Source organism: Microchirus variegatus, assembly GCF_963457635.1.
Source record: "Microchirus variegatus genome assembly, chromosome: 5".
In the NCBI taxonomy this organism is placed as follows: domain Eukaryota; kingdom Metazoa; phylum Chordata; class Actinopteri; order Pleuronectiformes; family Soleidae; genus Microchirus; species Microchirus variegatus.
The window spans coordinates 14264244-14281965 of record NC_139806.1 but is presented as its reverse complement, the minus strand read 5'-3'; the positions used below and the strand labels follow the sequence as shown (position 1 = coordinate 14281965).

Genomic DNA, 17722 nt, shown 5'->3' with positions numbered 1-17722 from the left:
CAATAATATGTACACTATAAATTGCTTGAATTAAAGTTGTGTAATTTACCGTAAACCAGTGTCACTCTTGGGCAGTAAAATCACAAAAGCAGTCTAGTATAAAAAGCACTAAATGTGGTTTTACTGACCTAGAATTAAACACGTAAATCAGTTTAATGACTTTAAACACACAGTCTAACTCAAATGCTTGTTATGCCTATAATGTGGTTTTAAACGTTCTATACGGAATTTAAAAAAGGAACCATCGATTCATTTGATCAACCATTCCACAAATATGAGATAATTTATGTGTAATACGTAAATATTTAGATAATTTATTTGTAATAAATCAATATTTAGATGATGTATGTATAATGAATACATAGTAGATTATTTATTTATAATAAATCATAAAGTGGTGTGAGAAAAACTGTCCTCCTGTAAACGGCGATAGGTTCATGTAGTACCAATATTAAACGCCAGGGGGCATAAAAAACAAAGCCATGTCCGTTGAGACTACCAGATATACAAAACGAAGAAGTGTGTTGTTTACGCAGACGCTAGCTTCAAGATGGCTGCTGGAGACAACAGTGGCAGGCCTCCTTGCCTTAATTTCTCCGGTCCGGGTCCTTTGGGAAACAGCCAGCCGAGCAACAGCGTCTTCTCCATGCCAGCATCCAACGGCGGAGCGGTCGGTGCGGCTGGGGGAGCGCCAGGAGTAGCGAGGCGTCCCAACCCGCAGATGGGGCCTGGCGGCGGAGACAGCAACGGTGTTTCGACCGGACCGCCGCCGACTGCGCAGAACTCCCTGCAGCAGTCCGCTGCGACAGGTGCTGCGGCAACAGGAGCCATGGCTACCCCGGCGTCCAACATGGCAGCCACCGCAGCGTCAAACGCGGCTCAGTCGACAGCGCCCACCGCCACCCCGGCAGCTGCGTCAGTGTTGGTGTACCGAGAGCCCGTGTACAACTGGCAGGCTACGAAGAGCACCGTCAAGGAGAGGTTCGCTTTCCTGTTCAACAACGAGGTGCTCAGTGACGTTCATTTCTTAGTGGGGAAAGGGATGGGTGTTCAGAGGATACCTGCGCACAGGTAAGACGTCTGTCTGCGGTGTGAACAACACTGACAACATGAGCGCATGTTCCTGCTGCTGCTGCTGACTCAGTCTGTTCATTGTCAGGTTTGTCCTGGCTGTGGGTAGCGCAGTGTTCGATGCCATGTTTAACGGTGGGATGGCGACGACCTCAACGGAAATCGAGCTCCCTGATGTGGAACCAGCTGCGTTTCTAGCTCTGCTAAAGTAAGGAGGGGACAGGGGTAGACATTTAAAGGGAGGGTCTGCATTATGTCAAGCGCTGCAACAAAGAAAGAAACGATTACTTCAATAACTGCTTTGATCGTCCGTTGATAAATTTAGTTTGTTTTTTTTTACTCGGAAACAAGTTATCTCATATTTCAACCTCCTATAATATGTTATTATCGAGTTTATTTGCTCTTCTAGAACAATTAAACAATGAAAACATTTACTATTTTTGGTCAGTGGACAAAATATTCACAATGAGTTTGCTTTTTAAACAGTTGTTTACATTGTAAGATGGGGGAGAGTGCTGTGTCACTGTGTGGCCTTGTTGGAGGTTTTTGAGTTCTTATTATATTAGTGGCATAATTATTCATTGTAAATAGTAATATTTAGCCTCAGAAAAAGTTCTGCTTTTAAATGATTACCTCGATGACACCTTGTGGCTCTCCTCCAGGTTTCTCTACTCTGATGAAGTCCAGATTGGGCCCGAGACTGTGATGACCACACTCTATACAGCTAAGAAGTATGCAGTGCCGGCCCTGGAGGCTCACTGTGTGGAGTTCCTCAAGAAGAACCTCAGAGCAGACAACGCTTTCATGCTGCTTACACAGGTCTCCTCCTTTGGACTCTGAATGTCATCCTGTTATTGGCTTAGTATAAACAAATGGTTACTTTAACATCATTGTTTTAAACACAAGCCACAATTCATATAGTGCAGTTCACAGATGATGCAGTGTCAGATTTTAGACCATCTTCACATGAACAAAGGCAATTCTGAAACTGTGGCATGTTATTTTTTTCAGGCGAGGTTGTTTGATGAGCCTCAGCTTGCCAGCCTTTGTCTAGAAAATATCGATAAGAACACTGGAGATGCTCTTGCTGCTGAAGGCTTTACAGACATAGACTTGGGTAATATCTCCTCTCTCATCCTGAGTATTGTCATTCTTTTGAAGACTGTTTTTTTCCCCCCATGTGTATAGCTGTACGACCTTTTGTATCTCTCCCTCCTTTAGATACATTGGTGGCAGTGTTAGAGAGGGATACTCTCGGGGTAAGGGAGGTGCGTTTGTTCGGAGCTTCGGTGCGTTGGGCAGACGCTGAAACTCACAGGCAGCAGTTGCAGCCCACACCTGAGAACAAACGCAAAGTCCTGGGCAAAGCCCTGACACTCATCCGCTTCCCTCTCATGACCATTGAGGAATTTGCTGCAGGTAAATGACAGCACAATAAACTGAAAGCGTTTATTTACTTCCGTTTGTCACGCTGTCACACTGTCCCAAAATACAGACGCTCAACTTTGATTTTTGTCTTTTTCTGTGTCTGAAGGTCCAGCCCAGTCGAATATTCTTTCAGACAGAGAGGTGGTAAGTCTCTTCCTCCACTTCACAGTAAACCCAAAGCCCCGTGTAGATTTCATCGACCGACCTCGCTGCTGCCTCCGTGGGAAGGAATGCAGCATTACACGTTTTGGACAGGTGGAGAGCCGCTGGGGCTACAGTGGAACAAGTGATCGTATACGGTGAGGGAGGAGCCTGGATTTTCTGTCAAAATTCAAATTTAGTGAAATGCCTTTAATTTGATCAGTTATTTACTAGATTCCAGTCTGTCGAGACTATTGTGGTTAGTGTCATTGTTTTTGGCGATAAAGAGAGGACTGTTGTCTGTAAATACCTGGAGTCACGGTCTCTTCAAACCAAAGAGTCCATAACCTTGGTGTGCTGACCTTCAGCAGTCCTATCAAATCAATAACCAAAACAGTTAGTTGAGCCAACAACAAGCTACCAGTGGAACTGAAATCAGCACCAAATATGAATATTTTTAATTCCAGGCTAAAAACACTGAATCTTTTGCACTATATTTCCTTTAATAATATTAGAGTAAATTCTGTTGTTGTTTGCTTCCTGAAATTATAACTACTCCCTGTTTCCTCCCAGGTTCTCGGTAAACAGAAGGATATTTGTGGTTGGGTTCGGCCTCTACGGCTCCATACACGGGCCCACGGATTACCAGGTCAACATACAGGTATGGATGCTGGAAATAAAGGCAGCAAAACACTGAATTGCCACAAAATCAAATAAATTAAAAAAAGAACACAAGGTGGTTCAAGAGTATATTAGGTTTTTCCACAGTGTAAATGTCACATGTGTAATGTGTAAATAATTCTGTACTTGTACCTCGCTCTCTCTCTTCATGTTGTGGATGCTTATGCCTGCCTTCTCCTCCTGCAGATAATTCATACAGACAGTAACACAGTGCTGGGCCAGAATGATACAGGCTTCAGCTGCGATGGCTCGGCGAACACCTTCAGAGTCATGTTTAAAGAACCTGTGGAGATACTACCCAACGTCAGCTACACTGCCTGTGCTACACTCAAGGTCTGGTAATTGTTTTAAATAGTGTGCATAAAGCATATTAAACAGGATTAATAAACTTCTCCTATGCTGCTTAGCTATATTACCATTAAGCTCAGCTTTCCCTTTGTCCAACACGCAGGGTCCAGATTCTCATTATGGGACGAAGGGAATGCGAAAGGTAACGTACGAGTCGTCGACCACCGGCACAAAGACCTGTTTCACCTTCTGCTACGCAGCAGGCAACAACAACGGCACTTCTGTAGAGGACGGACAGATTCCCGAGGTCATCTTCTACACATAGTCACCTCTTGTCACCTCTACGATCCTCCATCAAATGTGACAGCCTGACACCAGCGCAGGGCCACGTCTCAGCATCTGTACTGGGGACTTATTTGTCAGACATCATACTGTTCCCTCCATATAGTGCACTACACGGGAAGACCAATAGCCGTGAAGCGATGTAGGCCACTACATGGGGCATAGTTTGTCATTTGAGATGCCGTCTTTCTTTCTTGGTGACTCCCTTTTATCCCTTTGTGTTGTAGTGATGCAAGTCTCTAAAAAACAACAGACATGACTGAACCTCCACAATGGAAGGTGAGAGGGAGAGAGAAGCCTCTCGGTTCAAACACAGTATCCGTGTCACAGCTGTGGATGGGCGGCATAAAACTTGACACTTAATTCTAATAAAGCTGTATGATTACACCTTCCTGTACTCCACGGGATTAGTTCGAAGGAGTAACTGTATGAATGTACAGTTCATCATATTTGCCAAGAAAGATCTTCATTGTCTAATAGAGACCAACATTTCACGCAATTCCACATGACTTCTGTAGACTTGCAGACCTCATAGGCTTCACAACTCTTGGTACATTTGAACCCAAGCGTCTATTAATCTTAACAATATGATTATTATAAGCAAATCTGGGGGTTTTACATACAGCACAATCTGTGATATCTCGTGTCCTTGCTTGGTAGTTGCATATAACAGGGATACCTTGCACTTCTTGGCATCTATTAATTTGGTTGTTCTATGGATGCACACTTACTCTTCATAAGTTTCTATTAAGCTTTGTTTTAAAAAGTGTGGGCAGACGTTTAAGGGTTGTATATTAAAGTGGCATTTATTAACTATATATGTAACTTGAAATAACTATTGATTAAAGAGTGAGGAAAACTACTGAGCTTGTTTTTGAACACCAAATCTTAGCAGAAATTACTTTTTTTTTTAGGTTGTCTCCTTTTTGCCTTCATGTCGACCATAAATGAGGATGGTACATCATTGCATGAAAATTCACTTATTAGGGGTTGCTAGGGAGCAAATTAATACTCAGCACAGCCCAAGGAATAAGCAAATATTCATCCTTGAGATGCTGGTAGTGAAGATATTATTTTGCTGGCAAATAAAAAGCATATCATATTTTTTTGTTTTAAAATCAAGGGCCACATAGTGTAGTCATTGGTATGTAGCTCCCTGGTTCGAAAAAAAGTTAAGTCTGCCAGCTACTGTAACCCAAAGATGTATAGCTGCTAGCTGGATTATTCAGAGGTTGTACATAGAGCACTGCAAATGTCCACTGGCAGTCTCAGTCCCTGTAAGTTCATATGAGGACACCACAGGCAGAAACTGAGTGAATGGACAAGTGCCCTGCTAACTGGATGCTCACCTGATGACCTGGACCATCCAAAGATTCTCCTGCTGCTGTGAACATAACTCAGCTAGACAGTTTCATTTTATGTAAACACTCTGGATGTATTTAATTATGTGGAGTTCCATGGCTAAAATGGCTTTAACGTAATTGGAGAATTAATCAATTTCACTGTTAGCATAATTGGTGGGTTTTTTTTTCTTACGTTGGCCCTGTGCTAGAATGGTCTCCAGTTTCCCTCACGACCCTCTACGGATTAGCAGTATCTGCATTTTCTGTAGATGAAGCAACAAAAAAACATCACCTTCTTAGGTCAGCTGTTGAATCCTGCTGGTTTCAGGGATCACAATGGAGGCTCAGTTGCCCCCTAGTCCCAGCAGGAGAATAATCTGACTCACAGCCAGAGTGTGAATGGACTTATTTTACCCCCTTCAATTTCTTCAAAACTTACTACTGGAGTAACAGAAACTCAAGAGTCACTTTCATGGCGAGTAGAATGAATTTATTCATGATGAAACATCCACTGAACAAAGTTGCAAATCCAGCAAGTTTGACATGTTGTCGTGTTTTTATCAATTTTCCGAATGACTCATTTAAGTATGCGTTATTGCAGCAGTATCACAGTGCACTGTAGAGACATACCCTGGCAGATGAGTGATGTAGAGGAATAAAAGAAAGGAGGAATCAATAATACAACTGCTTTGATCCAATTGTTCCCCAAAACCCTTGCCCGAGGCACTTGGTGTTCTTTAGCTGTGAAATGAAAGAAGCGTCACTGCTTCCACTAGCAAAAAATGAAAACTGGAGCTTTATTTCTGCTCCAGACTCAAAAGTCAAAACACTCTGTGCAGTGTATTTTTAAGCCTGTGCAAAGATTGTAAAGTGCCCACTGGGTAGGGTTTAGAGATTGATTTGGTTTTTTTGTTGTTGGTTTTTTTTTTAAATCCAGGTTCTGTGTTTAAAGTTTGTCCAGGTAGTTTTCAAGGGGAGGAATGCCTTCTTTCAGACCTTTGCGTTTCCTAATATCACCAACAACTTGGTAGGGTTTGGAGGACTCATCGCTGGGGTCTCCCTGGAGAATCTGCCAGTGGTCAAACACGCACTGAGGGAAGGCTTGGCCTCCAGTGTTGCTGCGCAGGTCAGCAGTGAAGCCTGTGGAGAATGGAAGACGGATGAATTGTGTTCTTTTGTCAGGCAAGAATGTGACTCGTGTGCAGTTAGTGGTTTAACATGACATAAATCTACAGTTTACAGACCACGTTCCAATACATACTGCACTATGTATTGCATAATGCTTTATTATGTAACTGAAATATTCTTTATTGGGACAAACAAAAGTCTTTGATTGTCCAATTTACACACAAACTACATTTTATTTGGAACGAATTCACTGAAACTAATTGGGTGTTTTTGAATTCACATAATGTAGATCAGAATAAGCCCAATTATTTATCTGCTACTAAGAATCTAAAAGAGGTCTTGAAAAGAGTCTATAAAAGTCTTCAATTTGGCTTCTGTAAACTTTCAGATACGCAGAGAGTATTCATACAATATTCATCATGCAATAATAGAAATAAGAGCAAGATCAGAGAGAAAAAACAGCAGTGTAACAGTGAAGAACCAACTCACCAAAGGACTCATTGACGGGCAGGTAAGCTTTCACCACAAACATGGGAGTCCCCATCACTTGTGATTCCTCAAACACGTGACCTCGTTTCCTGTTCAGCACACCATAGATCCCACCAACCACCTGCTCTGGGCACTGCACAGTCAAGAGGTACAGGAGTGTAAATAGGCATCTTTTATTTGTATTTTTAAAATAGAAATTATAAACCAAAGTGATTTGTAAGGCAGGTTCTGTTCAAATAAACACACAAGCATTCTGAAACAATATGTCCCACAGTCAATCGCCTGCTGTTGCAACAGCATCTGTGCACACATACCTGAATCTCCACCAGGTAAACGGGCTCCATGAGACGTGGCTGAGCAGTGAGCTGGCAAGCATACAGGACCCTACGAGCCGTGGGGATGATTTGTCCTCCCCCGCGGTGGATGGCGTCAGTGTGCAGAGTGACATCATGAATGTCAAAGCGAACTGCACGCATGTTCTCCTCACACAGAGCTCCCTGCAGGGTGAAATCCCGTTAAAGCAACATCCATAATGCATTTCCACTGAGGAAACAATATCCCAAATGCCCACCTCTTTAGTAGCCCACTGGAAACCGGCCACCACGCTGTCCTTGATCTCGTTGAGATACTGAACCCCCTTCGACACGTCGACCAGCAGGTTGGGGCCAGTTCCATCCGGACCGAAGCACCAAATCTTCCTGGCTTCCGACACCTCCCACTCATACTTATCGGTTAGGTAGCGAGCGCGAGCCCTCAGCTCCTGTCGAGCAGTGACGTCTCCCTTCTCGATGTCTTCTGCCAGACCGTCGGATAAAGGACGGGACTTCATGAAGAGTCGATTGTGCTTGTTTGGGGACTTGGACAAACACATCTGGTTCGACTCTTCTGACACCGTCTCTCTGTAAGACACGACTGGGTCCGATTTCTGGAAAGACGTGAGAGGAGAGGAGATTATAGAACAAAAAAAAGGATAATATAAATTAATTCCTAGCCACAAATTCCAAGGTTGGTTTTTATTTTGATGTTTTGATGTTCATTCATTCATTTCAGTTGTATACAACCCCCTCATACGTCTCACATACTATGGTATTTTATGTAATGTGGCCATGAGGAGTTTTTATACTTTGGCGGTGGATTAGACAATGTGTTATAATCTCGTTAATAAAATGTCAAAAATGATTCCACAGTTTAATGTTGAAATAAAACACCACTGTCCAAATTTATATTGATCCCCAGTAAGCGCGCTTTTACTCGGTTAATATTTTTGATTGATTTATGACACAAAGGAAAGAGCCGATCCAAAACAATGACAATTATGACCAAACAAGTTTACGCCTGGAACTGCTAGGCACACAGAAGGCATCATTTGCCTCCTTAATAAAGCAGTGTGCTTGAATGTGTGACAGGATCAAAAAATATGTTTATTGTCACAGGATAAGAATTTTTGACGAGTGAAGCGATTGTCCCATCCCAAATCCTTTTTAATTCATTATAAATGAATTAAATCAAATTTAGCTTCTTTGTCCGCAGTACCTTCAGAGGAATGCAGGCGTGGTCCTCCTCCAGGTCTTTCAGGCAGATCTCCAGATGCAGCTCTCCAGCTCCAGCGATGATGTGCTCGCCTGACTCCTCAATGATGCACTGCACCATGGGGTCAGACTTGGCCAGACGCTTCAGACCCTCCACCAGCTTGGGCAGGTCAGCGGGGTTCTTGGCCTCCACGGCAACTCTGACCACAGGGCTCACACTGAACTTCATCTGCCTCATGTTGTGGGCCTGCAGACAGAGCGACGACACCAATCAATGACTGCAGTATGTATAAATAAATAAACACAGTAGATGTGCTGTCATACAGGGGAGAATAAAAGCAATACAGTACTTGTTCAAAGGTGGTAATGGTCCCTGTCTTCACAAGGTACTGGTCCACTCCAACAAGACCCACAATGTTGCCACAGGGGACATCTTCAATAGGCTCCACATACCGGCCCATCATCAGAATGGTCCTGGAGGGAAGACAAGAGGAGCATTATTAAAACACTGCCAACACAAGCGAAAGAGACAATCCCCTTTTTTCCTTTAACCACTGAATGCTTGTTGTATTTTAGAGCTGCAACAAACAATTATTTTCTTAATCAATGAATCTATAGATTATTTTCTCGAATAATCATTTGGCCCATAAAATGTCAGAAAATGTGAAAAAGTGTTGATCAGTGTTTGTGAAACATGGAAATGATGATGTTCTCTAATGTCTTGTTTTGTCCACAAACAAATGATTCAGTTTTTAATGATTTCTTTGTTATGTGGAGCAAAGAAACAAAGAAAATAATAAGAAATTGTTTTAATAATGAAAGAAGCTTCGAACAGATAATCAATTATCAAAATAGCTGCCGATTCATTTATTAATCAATAAATAATCAACTAATAGTTTCAGCTCTAGTGTGTTTATCTTTAAACAAACTCACCTCTGGATGGGTTTGACGAACAGATCCTCCTTCTTTCCAGGGGAGAAGTTTGGCCCCATGATGCGCACTTTTTGGCCAGTGGACACAGATCCAGAGAACACACGGCCAAAGGCGTAGAAACGACCTTTGTCGCTGGTTGGGACCATCTTAGAAATGTACATCATCAGTGGAGCCTTGGAATCACAGTTCTTGATACCTGAGCAGGGAGAACATGGTAAGCTTTAAGTCTGGTAAAGAACAAAACAACACATCATGGCGTTCATCACTGGGGGGGGGGATAGTCTACAGGGTGATGCATGGTGCTATGAGAAATGTAGTACTGACCCATAGCAGCCTCGTCGTCTCCAGGCCCTTCATAGAGCAGCTCACAGCGGTATCTCTGTGCGGTGACGGGGGAGGGCAGGTGGATGGTGATCATCTGGAGCAGGGCTTCTCCAGCAGGCAGCCAGCGACGCATCACGGCTTTCAGCAGAGGCTTCCCCTCCTTCTCCTTGTCCTCCGTGTCGAGTTTGATGTCCAGCTTCTCAATGAGTTTGGCCGTGTCGTCCTTTTTAAAGTTCATGATGGCATCAAACACCTGGAGAGGATTGAGAGGGTATTTGAAACGATTGCTCAATTAAACTAGAAAAAGGCCACACATGAAAAACGTTGAGAAAAGTAGGGCATTTACAAAAATGGAGAAAACAGCATGATCCATGACTTAAAGCTGTTCATGGACAAATGTCACGTTACACCTCGTAGGCCAGATCTATGCAAACCTCTAATTTGGGTTCTTCTGTTTGTATATCGACGTATTCAATATTTACTTTTATTATACTATAAAATTGTAGAAAATTATACCAATACTTTTATTCTGCTTTAAATTATCAAAATGAGACTTTAAGACAAATATTGTGACTCAAAAATGTGTTGAGATCAAGTTAGTTTAATTAATCTTAATCTTTTTGAAGAAGGGTTATATCAAAATCTTCATAGCAGTGAAAAAGAAGTTATTTTCTTTTTACTGCTATAAGTGAGAAATTAAATAATACTCATAAAAAATGTTGCAATCAATTCACTATTATATCCAACTCCAGTCGTCCATTTTATTTTTAGATAATGAATAAGAAATAAAGATAATTATTCATCTAATGAAAGGGGTCTGTATGTCATTCCTATAGAAAGGACATATCAAATATTCTAGTGATAGAAACAGACAATACTTCTTGGGATGACAATAGAAAAACATCGCGCTAAGAAACGGCACGCCTTAAACACCCAGTGTGTAACATTATAAAACATCCATAGTTGACACCATTCATCAGGTAAAATATTCATTTAAATCTATTTCAGGTACCTTAAAGATGGGGTCCAAAACAAGTTGGCAAAAGGTGCGAGGAAACTTCTGACCATCAGGTCCGTTGCAGGACTTTGTGAATTTCCCAGCTTTTGGGTCAAAATATCTGAAAGAAGAAATTCACACTTAATACACACAGCTGCAGAATATTATGAGCTTTTCAAAACAGGTGCAAGAGCAATTTTACAAAAACGGATCATTGCAGTTGTGACCACACAGATCTGCTGCCTTATGTTTACCTGTCTCCCCACAGTTTCTTCATCATGTCCTCCACTTTCTTACACCTGTCATCTGGTGTCATTTGAGCATCACCTTTAGCAGCAAACTTGGCCACATACATCTCAGCAAACTGCTTCAAGGTGAAGGCCCAGCCGTGGAGGCCAGAGCCGAACCCAACTGTGCCGATGACGGGGTCAATCTGCGAGAGAGAGAGAAGTCTTAATAACCACAAATCAAGAGTGGCATCAACCACGATGTGCCTGCAGTCCAAATGCCATACCATGATGTTTCCCATGGGTCCACTCTCATCCTCTCCATAGGTGGAGATGATGACGTTGACATTCTCCACAATGCGCTGGAAGGTCCGGTAGAGGTCATCCTTCTCCAGCTGCAGCTCAAGCAGAGCACGGTCCATCTTGTTCATCATCAGAACTGGTTTGATGCGCTCGGCGATGGCCTGCCGCAGCACGGTCTCAGTCTGCACACACACACCTGACAGAGAATTTTTTTTTTTTAAATGAGCCTCATTGAAAACACAAGATTGTGCATGTGTGTATTTGTAAGATGGAGAGGCGTCAACATGAGCTACTATGCAATTACCTGAGACACAGTCCACCACCACCAGAGCTCCGTCAGTCACCCTGAGGGCAGCAGTGACCTCAGAGGAGAAGTCAACATGACCTGGCGAATCAATCAGGTTGATGAGGAAGCCGTTTCCATCTTTGCACTGCTTGATAAATGCCATGTCATTGTCCTCAAGCTCGTAGAACATGGAGATGGCCCTGAGACACGAAAAAAAGGTAAGGTAAGGTAAAAGTCTGCTCACTGTTTGCTAATCACTATTTGTTTAACCCAAACTAAACATAATGTAAAGAATGAAGTAAAAAATGTCTCTCTACTGGTAGACACATGCAGCCTATTACTGTTTTGTATGCAAGTGATATTTGTTGACATGTTCAATGTGTGTTTATACAGCCGTGACCTACACAGCATTGTGATCGGCAAAGGCCAGCGTAGTTCTCATGGAAGGGTGGAGGAGGGGAGATCATTGCTTTGTTGCAATTGTTTAGCTTCTTCTCTAGATGTCACTAGAAATCACACTTCACCGTTAAATATAGGCTTTTAATAAAGGAGTTTTATGAATCTCATAAAACACCCTGATGTGTGTGTTCCCCTCCTACAAATTCATCTTTTTAAACCAAGTCATCAGAACCTTTTATTGTGTGCACATAAACAGAGTTGTCTCTAAACCAGGGGTCTATTTTTAATTACAGTTGTCCACACTAGTATTAATGTAATTTAAAATAAATATCTGTTTTGGATATTAATACATTAATTTTGCATCATAAATAGTATTATTAAGTATAAGTGTGATATCATGATGCAATATTGTGAACAGTTGCTTTATTCCCCACTTTTTCTTCTCTAGGCCGGCCCCCTCTTGACCACAATAAACGTGCATTGGCCCCCAGGTCATTTGAGTTTGAGACCCCTGGTTTAAACTGTGCCCTCTGCTGAATCACATACGTTGACTTGATGGTGATGCAGCGCTCCTGCTCGTCCTTGCGCGTGTCTGTGAAACGAGTCTCCCCAGCACGGGACGATGCGATGATCCCTGCCTTGGACACCAGGGAGTCGGTCAGTGTGGACTTCCCGTGGTCCACGTGGGCAATCACGGACATGTTCCTGATGTTGGACTTCTTGTCCATGATGCCACGGATCTGATCCACAGTAAAGTTCACCTGGCGAGGGAGGCAGAGTTGTGCGTAAGGACTGGGGACGCTGGTGTTATTACAACCAGCAGCAGTGTAAGTTTATTTATTCACGTCCACCACAAGAGTTTTCGCAAAGATTATTTCATTACAACATATAAAAAGAAAGGCATGTTTGAAACTGAATCCATCAGCCTGCCCACAGGAAGAGAGGGAACCTGCATGACGACTCTACCACCTGTACTCTGATTAAGCAATCGCACCCAGGAAGTACTGAGTCACCAGTGAATGTGCCAAGTCATGCCATTTTACAATCTCAAGGCACTGGAATTCTGTTTGTATAAAAAATTAATACATACACACAATTAAAAATGTATACATGTTAAATTGGCAACACAAAAGCACGCACTATGTGTTATGATTCATAAATCTGTCTTTCCTTTATAAACAAACATTGGACGTTTCCTAAAATCTCCACAGTAAAAAGGAAAGGTTTATGTTAATGTTGGAATGGTTTTGATCTAATGTATTACTCCCTAAGAAGAACTGTATGCCTCACCCTAACCAGGAACATTTTTTAAGCATAGGTGGAGCTCAATGTAGCGATTATGCAATGACGTGCCATTGTGACGAAGACGAGATCAACTGCCAAACATTGATCAAGTTGGATTAAACTCGCCAACTGCCTAAATAATGAATTTATCGTACACAATAATGACAAAACAGCCAGAATCTTGGCTTTCACTGACAAGGTCGATCACAGTAATAAATAATTCCAAGTTATTAAAAAAATAAAAAGATCCACCATTATGAGTCACTCATGACACACTGCAGCTCACTGAGGGCGAAGGCCTACGAATGCATACACGTGTAATAAAGCATTGTGCCATTTCCTGATATGTGCATCTCTAACAGTCATAGCGGGGGCACAGGACGCAGGTCTGGGACACTGCGCTCTTCGTCTCACGGTGTCCTCGGTACATGATAACACGAGAGCCACGTTCAACGGCGCTGGGACATTTACGGCTCCGTTAGCGATCAACGTCACAGTGGAGAAGAGAAGACCGGGCCACGATTAAAGGCCTCGGGCCTGCGCCACCATATGCCACCGCTGCGTAACTGCGATGCCAGCGAACACAACAACTAGACACCACCTGAACCGGCGTCTCGGCGTTCGATTCACTCACACATTCCCACAGAGAACACACATGAAACACGCGTCATGACAGCACACGGACGTCGAATCACGGAACGTTCCCGTGTTTTCCCACTAGAGCACAGAACACAAAAAAAGAAAAAGAAAAAAAAGAGCGCGTGAACGCCCGATGCCGACTCACCATTTTGTCTGCGGGTTGTTGGTCCTCTAGAGTGTGATGATGGGTTTATTGTTCACGCTGCCTCCGGCTGTCTGAGGACAGGCTGAGGACCCGCTGCTGCTGCTGCGAGAGGATGAAGGAAAGAGGCTGCTGGAGCGGGGGGAGCTCGCAACGCCACAGCCTGGTCTGGGGGAGGATTTCTGTGTGCACACTGCACTCTGCTGTGCGGAAAAGTCACTGCTGGGTGTGTTTCTGCGGTGAGAGGATGAAAAGACAACGTTGACTCGAATGGTTTTAAAACTCTTCGACTGTGTCATTTGAGATGACTGACACCGTCTTTTGTTTTCCCCCCTCGCTGTTAATTGTCTCGAACTTTTCTATTGGAATGAAACACGACCGACGTGGCTGTGCTCGACGCACTCCGCTCAAATCAGTGACGTTTGTCTAAAAGTAAACAAAAACACAATAATATCTCTGTAACAAAGCTAATGAAGTGAAACGAAGCACCACAGTGGCTCCTAATCCCACACAACAGTTGTTAAAGAGTAGTCACGGAAAGTCTACGCAGCGGCTAAACAGCGCCACGTTTGCTGTAACCGACCGGCGAGTTGGATGAGTTTAGATTTAGCTGCTATCAGACAGCGTCAGGGCTGCTTCTGTGTAGCTAACGAATACACAATAACACACACAATGTGCCCAAACGGCCACTTTTACACACATTCTCGGCAACGCCGTAGGTTTAATCCTGAAATAGCGCACACTTATTCGCTGTTTTATACTAATTTACCAGATCTATTGGACCGCGCGTGCAGTCCGAAGTCCCACTATACAAAGAGAAAGGCCTTTATCATCCACCTGCTCCTATTTTGGAGATTGCCCTCTTGTGGTGGAGCGGAGGAACTGCATCTCTCACTGCACTTTGAGCCCAGAGCAGAAATTACTTTTTTTTTTTTTTTTTTTTAATCATTATAATATTTTTATTAAATATTATTATTATTAGTTGAGGTTGTTGTTTTTTTTACAACATGGAGTGTTTATTCAAAAAGGTCATAAATATTGTGTCATAAAAACCCAGCAATTCTAATTCAATTTGTATTGTCTTTCTTCAGTGTCATTCTTCCTCTTCTAAACTGAACATGAAATACAATGTTCTAGACAGAGCTGCTTTTTTGTCACTTCACAGTTATGTCATAAATAACTCTGATTTAGCAGTATTTGCCTGTATCAACATTGCACTTTTACTTTGGAGGTCTCTTGTCTAATAGCCACATCTACTATATAGTCATTTCACAATAAAACACAAAATATGGTACAGTCTTAGAAATAAGGGTTCCAAAAGGGTCCTTCTACAAGGGCTGAGGTTCTACCTGGAACCATTTGCTTCTGAAAAACCCAAAGAAGGGTTCTTGGTAACACTAATGGTTCCAGTAAGAACCATTTTGATCCAGAGAACCCTTTAAAACCCATTTCCCGAATAAAGGGTTTTAAAAGGGTTCTTGGTGGAAAAGGTTGTGGAGCCTTTATAAAAAAGGAGCCAAAAAGGGTTCTCCTACGAGGACAAGCCGAAGAACCTTATATGGTTCTACTTAGCACTTTTATTTCTAAGAGTGTATTATATTGTTTACGTTAACCAGTGGGAAAAAAGCTCTTATGATATCACCAACTTAGCAATAACATTTTAGCAAATTTAGCCAATAGTAACTCAAGAAACTAAACAAGACAATACTGTGTTCATTGGCAAATAAAAACAATAAAGGAAAACATAAGCAGGACAGACAGCTAAGATGCACAAACTGAAGAGAACTGTGTCTGAAAAGTAAAACTTAAAATATGTCCTTACCCGTTTCTTTGAGGAACGTCCGTCTATCTTTCTGTCCCACACTTTAATCACAACTTCAACCTCTTTAACTTTCTTATCAAAGACAAAGGGTCCTTTGACCACTTTGAACTTGTCAGATTTTTCTGTGAACGCTATCCTTTTGTTTTGGGGACGTCAAAGCAAGTTTTTTAATTACCTTTGATACAAAGTGACATCACAGATGACGAAAGGAGTGCAGTGTCCGTCTGTCTGTCAATCGCATTTTTGTCAGGCTTTAAACTTGAGACTTGGAACTGTGGAAGAAAGACGGAGTATATTCAGAATACTTTATTAATCCTGGACGAAATTGTGTGGTGTAATATGTGTGCAAGTAATTATGTATTCATTAATTACAAGACACATTAAATGGAAACAGTGCAATATGCAGCAGAGAGATTAATGAGACGCAATAAATAATGAGCTGTGAGTACAGTTTTAACCATGTACACTCTTAATCTGTGGATCTTATTCTTCTTCTTAATAATTTCTGCTGCCCACCACATTTTGATGTTCCCAACATCAAACCAAGCATTTAGTTTAGGTTAACTGTCAATTCTAGCAACATAATCTCATTAGAATAAAAGCTCTGAACTCAAAGTTAAGCAAATAATAATAAGTTAAGCCTGCCATAGATGGTCCAATGTCATGCCAGACTTCCTCATCTAATGTACGATAATATTAATATACAGTGTTGTGCAAAAGATTTAGTCCACCATTAGGGGGGAAACACAGGCTTCTACAGGTTAAAGTGTCAAGGACTTGAACTATAGCACGACCCTGGCTCTCTTAAAACTGGAGTGGAGCCTTAAAATAGAGTTTGTCCTACTATTTCATGTTGAGAAATATCTGCTGTGAAAACACATGTTGTATGAGCTTATATATATAATGACATCATTCCAATCCAAATGTCAATAGATAAACGCCCTGAGACATCTGTCCACATCTGTGTTTGTGTGCATTAATCCTAGAACACCATTGCCTGGTGGTTTTCACCCGAGCAAATAAATGTATGTGATTTTCATGAAAACCAAGTTTTCAACTTCATTATTTATTTATTTTTTTAGAAATGTTTTGTTCCCAAATTTCTAATTTTCCAGTAATTTTGGAGCATTTTTATATGGTCTCCTCATGATGCTTTTCTTTCATTTTGTTAGACATGACACAGTTTAAAATAAAAGAACACTACTGAAATGTGTCATGTATTGTCATGTTTTGATATATTTTGATGACCCTTTATTGGGTGTATTTATTATCTCGGGTAAAAATCACCCGGCGTTAGTGATGGTGTTTTTAATTTGAGCGATAGTGTTCTAGGGTTAAACCTTTCCTGGCTGAGCGTTCTCTGTGGACAAAGCAGAGTGGGTAACTCCACACTTCAGCGGGTGCTGTTGCACATTTCCGACAGCTGAGGGCAGAGCAGGACAAAGCATCTCCAGGAGGTCACATAGGGACAGGGAGATGAGAGCTGAATGAGGAAAAGCAGAGTTAAAACACAATATATATATATATATAGGTCCTGTCTTCGTTGAATGTGTTTATATGAACATGCATGCACTGGGATGTTTTTTTTATTACCCCAGATGACTCATTTTTCCACACGCTCAGTGCTCAGAGGAAAAATTCAGCTCCAAACTGAGAAAATTCCCTCTTCACACATGCACATAATGGGCCCTCATGAGAGCAGAGGTCAGAGGAGAACCTGGCATCATGGTTTATTAAAGTAGAGGAATATAATATATAAGACTGTTAATATGGGCTTCAGCTGCTTTTTGTCCAGGTGCTAAGATGTAATCAATAATGGATTTGTATTACCCGTATTCCACTGGTTTGCAATTAATACCCACTGATAACTTATCTATGAAGCACTGATTATTAATTCTAACAAAAATCAATATTCATTACACTGTA

The 17722-nt window shown here is 41.9% G+C and overlaps 2 protein-coding genes across 2 annotated transcripts; one reads left to right on the top strand and one right to left on the bottom strand.

Annotated features, from left to right (window-relative positions):
- The first annotated feature begins 526 nt into the window (after nucleotides 1-526).
- LOC310926932 (BTB/POZ domain-containing protein 2-like) lies at nucleotides 527-4798 on the top strand. The gene is made up of 9 exons (XM_083889146.1): nucleotides 527-1071; nucleotides 1160-1279; nucleotides 1734-1890; nucleotides 2083-2188; nucleotides 2293-2490; nucleotides 2606-2798; nucleotides 3214-3301; nucleotides 3508-3654; nucleotides 3773-4798. The coding sequence occupies exons 1-9, from the start codon at nucleotides 551-553 to the stop codon at nucleotides 3932-3934; spliced, it is 1692 nt and encodes a 563-aa protein (XP_083745272.1). The 5' UTR covers nucleotides 527-550; the 3' UTR covers nucleotides 3935-4798.
- Nucleotides 4799-5768: 970 nt separating this feature from the next.
- Nucleotides 5769-14826, bottom strand: LOC310926926 (elongation factor 2b). Its single transcript, XM_083889140.1, has 15 exons — nucleotides 14744-14826; nucleotides 13978-14208; nucleotides 12456-12670; nucleotides 11529-11710; nucleotides 11209-11420; nucleotides 10949-11127; nucleotides 10710-10815; nucleotides 9698-9950; nucleotides 9374-9569; nucleotides 8791-8914; nucleotides 8445-8687; nucleotides 7483-7836; nucleotides 7226-7408; nucleotides 6912-7044; nucleotides 5769-6434 (listed from the first exon to the last, which is right to left on the bottom strand). The coding sequence occupies exons 2-15, from the start codon at nucleotides 13978-13980 to the stop codon at nucleotides 6241-6243; spliced, it is 2577 nt and encodes an 858-aa protein (XP_083745266.1). The 5' UTR covers nucleotides 13981-14208; nucleotides 14744-14826; the 3' UTR covers nucleotides 5769-6240.
- Nucleotides 14827-17722: the final 2896 nt, after the last annotated feature.

Coding starts and splice junctions, on each gene's coding strand:
- LOC310926932 (XM_083889146.1), top strand. CDS start 551: ATGGCTGCTGGAGACAACAGTGGCAGGCCTCCTTGCCTTAATTTCTCC. Junction 2,189..2,292: donor CTTTACAGACATAGACTTGG/GTAATATCTCCT, acceptor TCCCTCCTTTAG/ATACATTGGTGGCAGTGTTA. Junction 2,799..3,213: donor GGAACAAGTGATCGTATACG/GTGAGGGAGGAG, acceptor GTTTCCTCCCAG/GTTCTCGGTAAACAGAAGGA.
- LOC310926926 (XM_083889140.1), bottom strand. Junction 11,711..12,455: donor TGCATCACCATCAAGTCAAC/GTATGTGATTCA, acceptor TTCGTGTCTCAG/GGCCATCTCCATGTTCTACG. Junction 11,128..11,208: donor GACCCATGGGAAACATCATG/GTATGGCATTTG, acceptor TCTCTCTCGCAG/ATTGACCCCGTCATCGGCAC.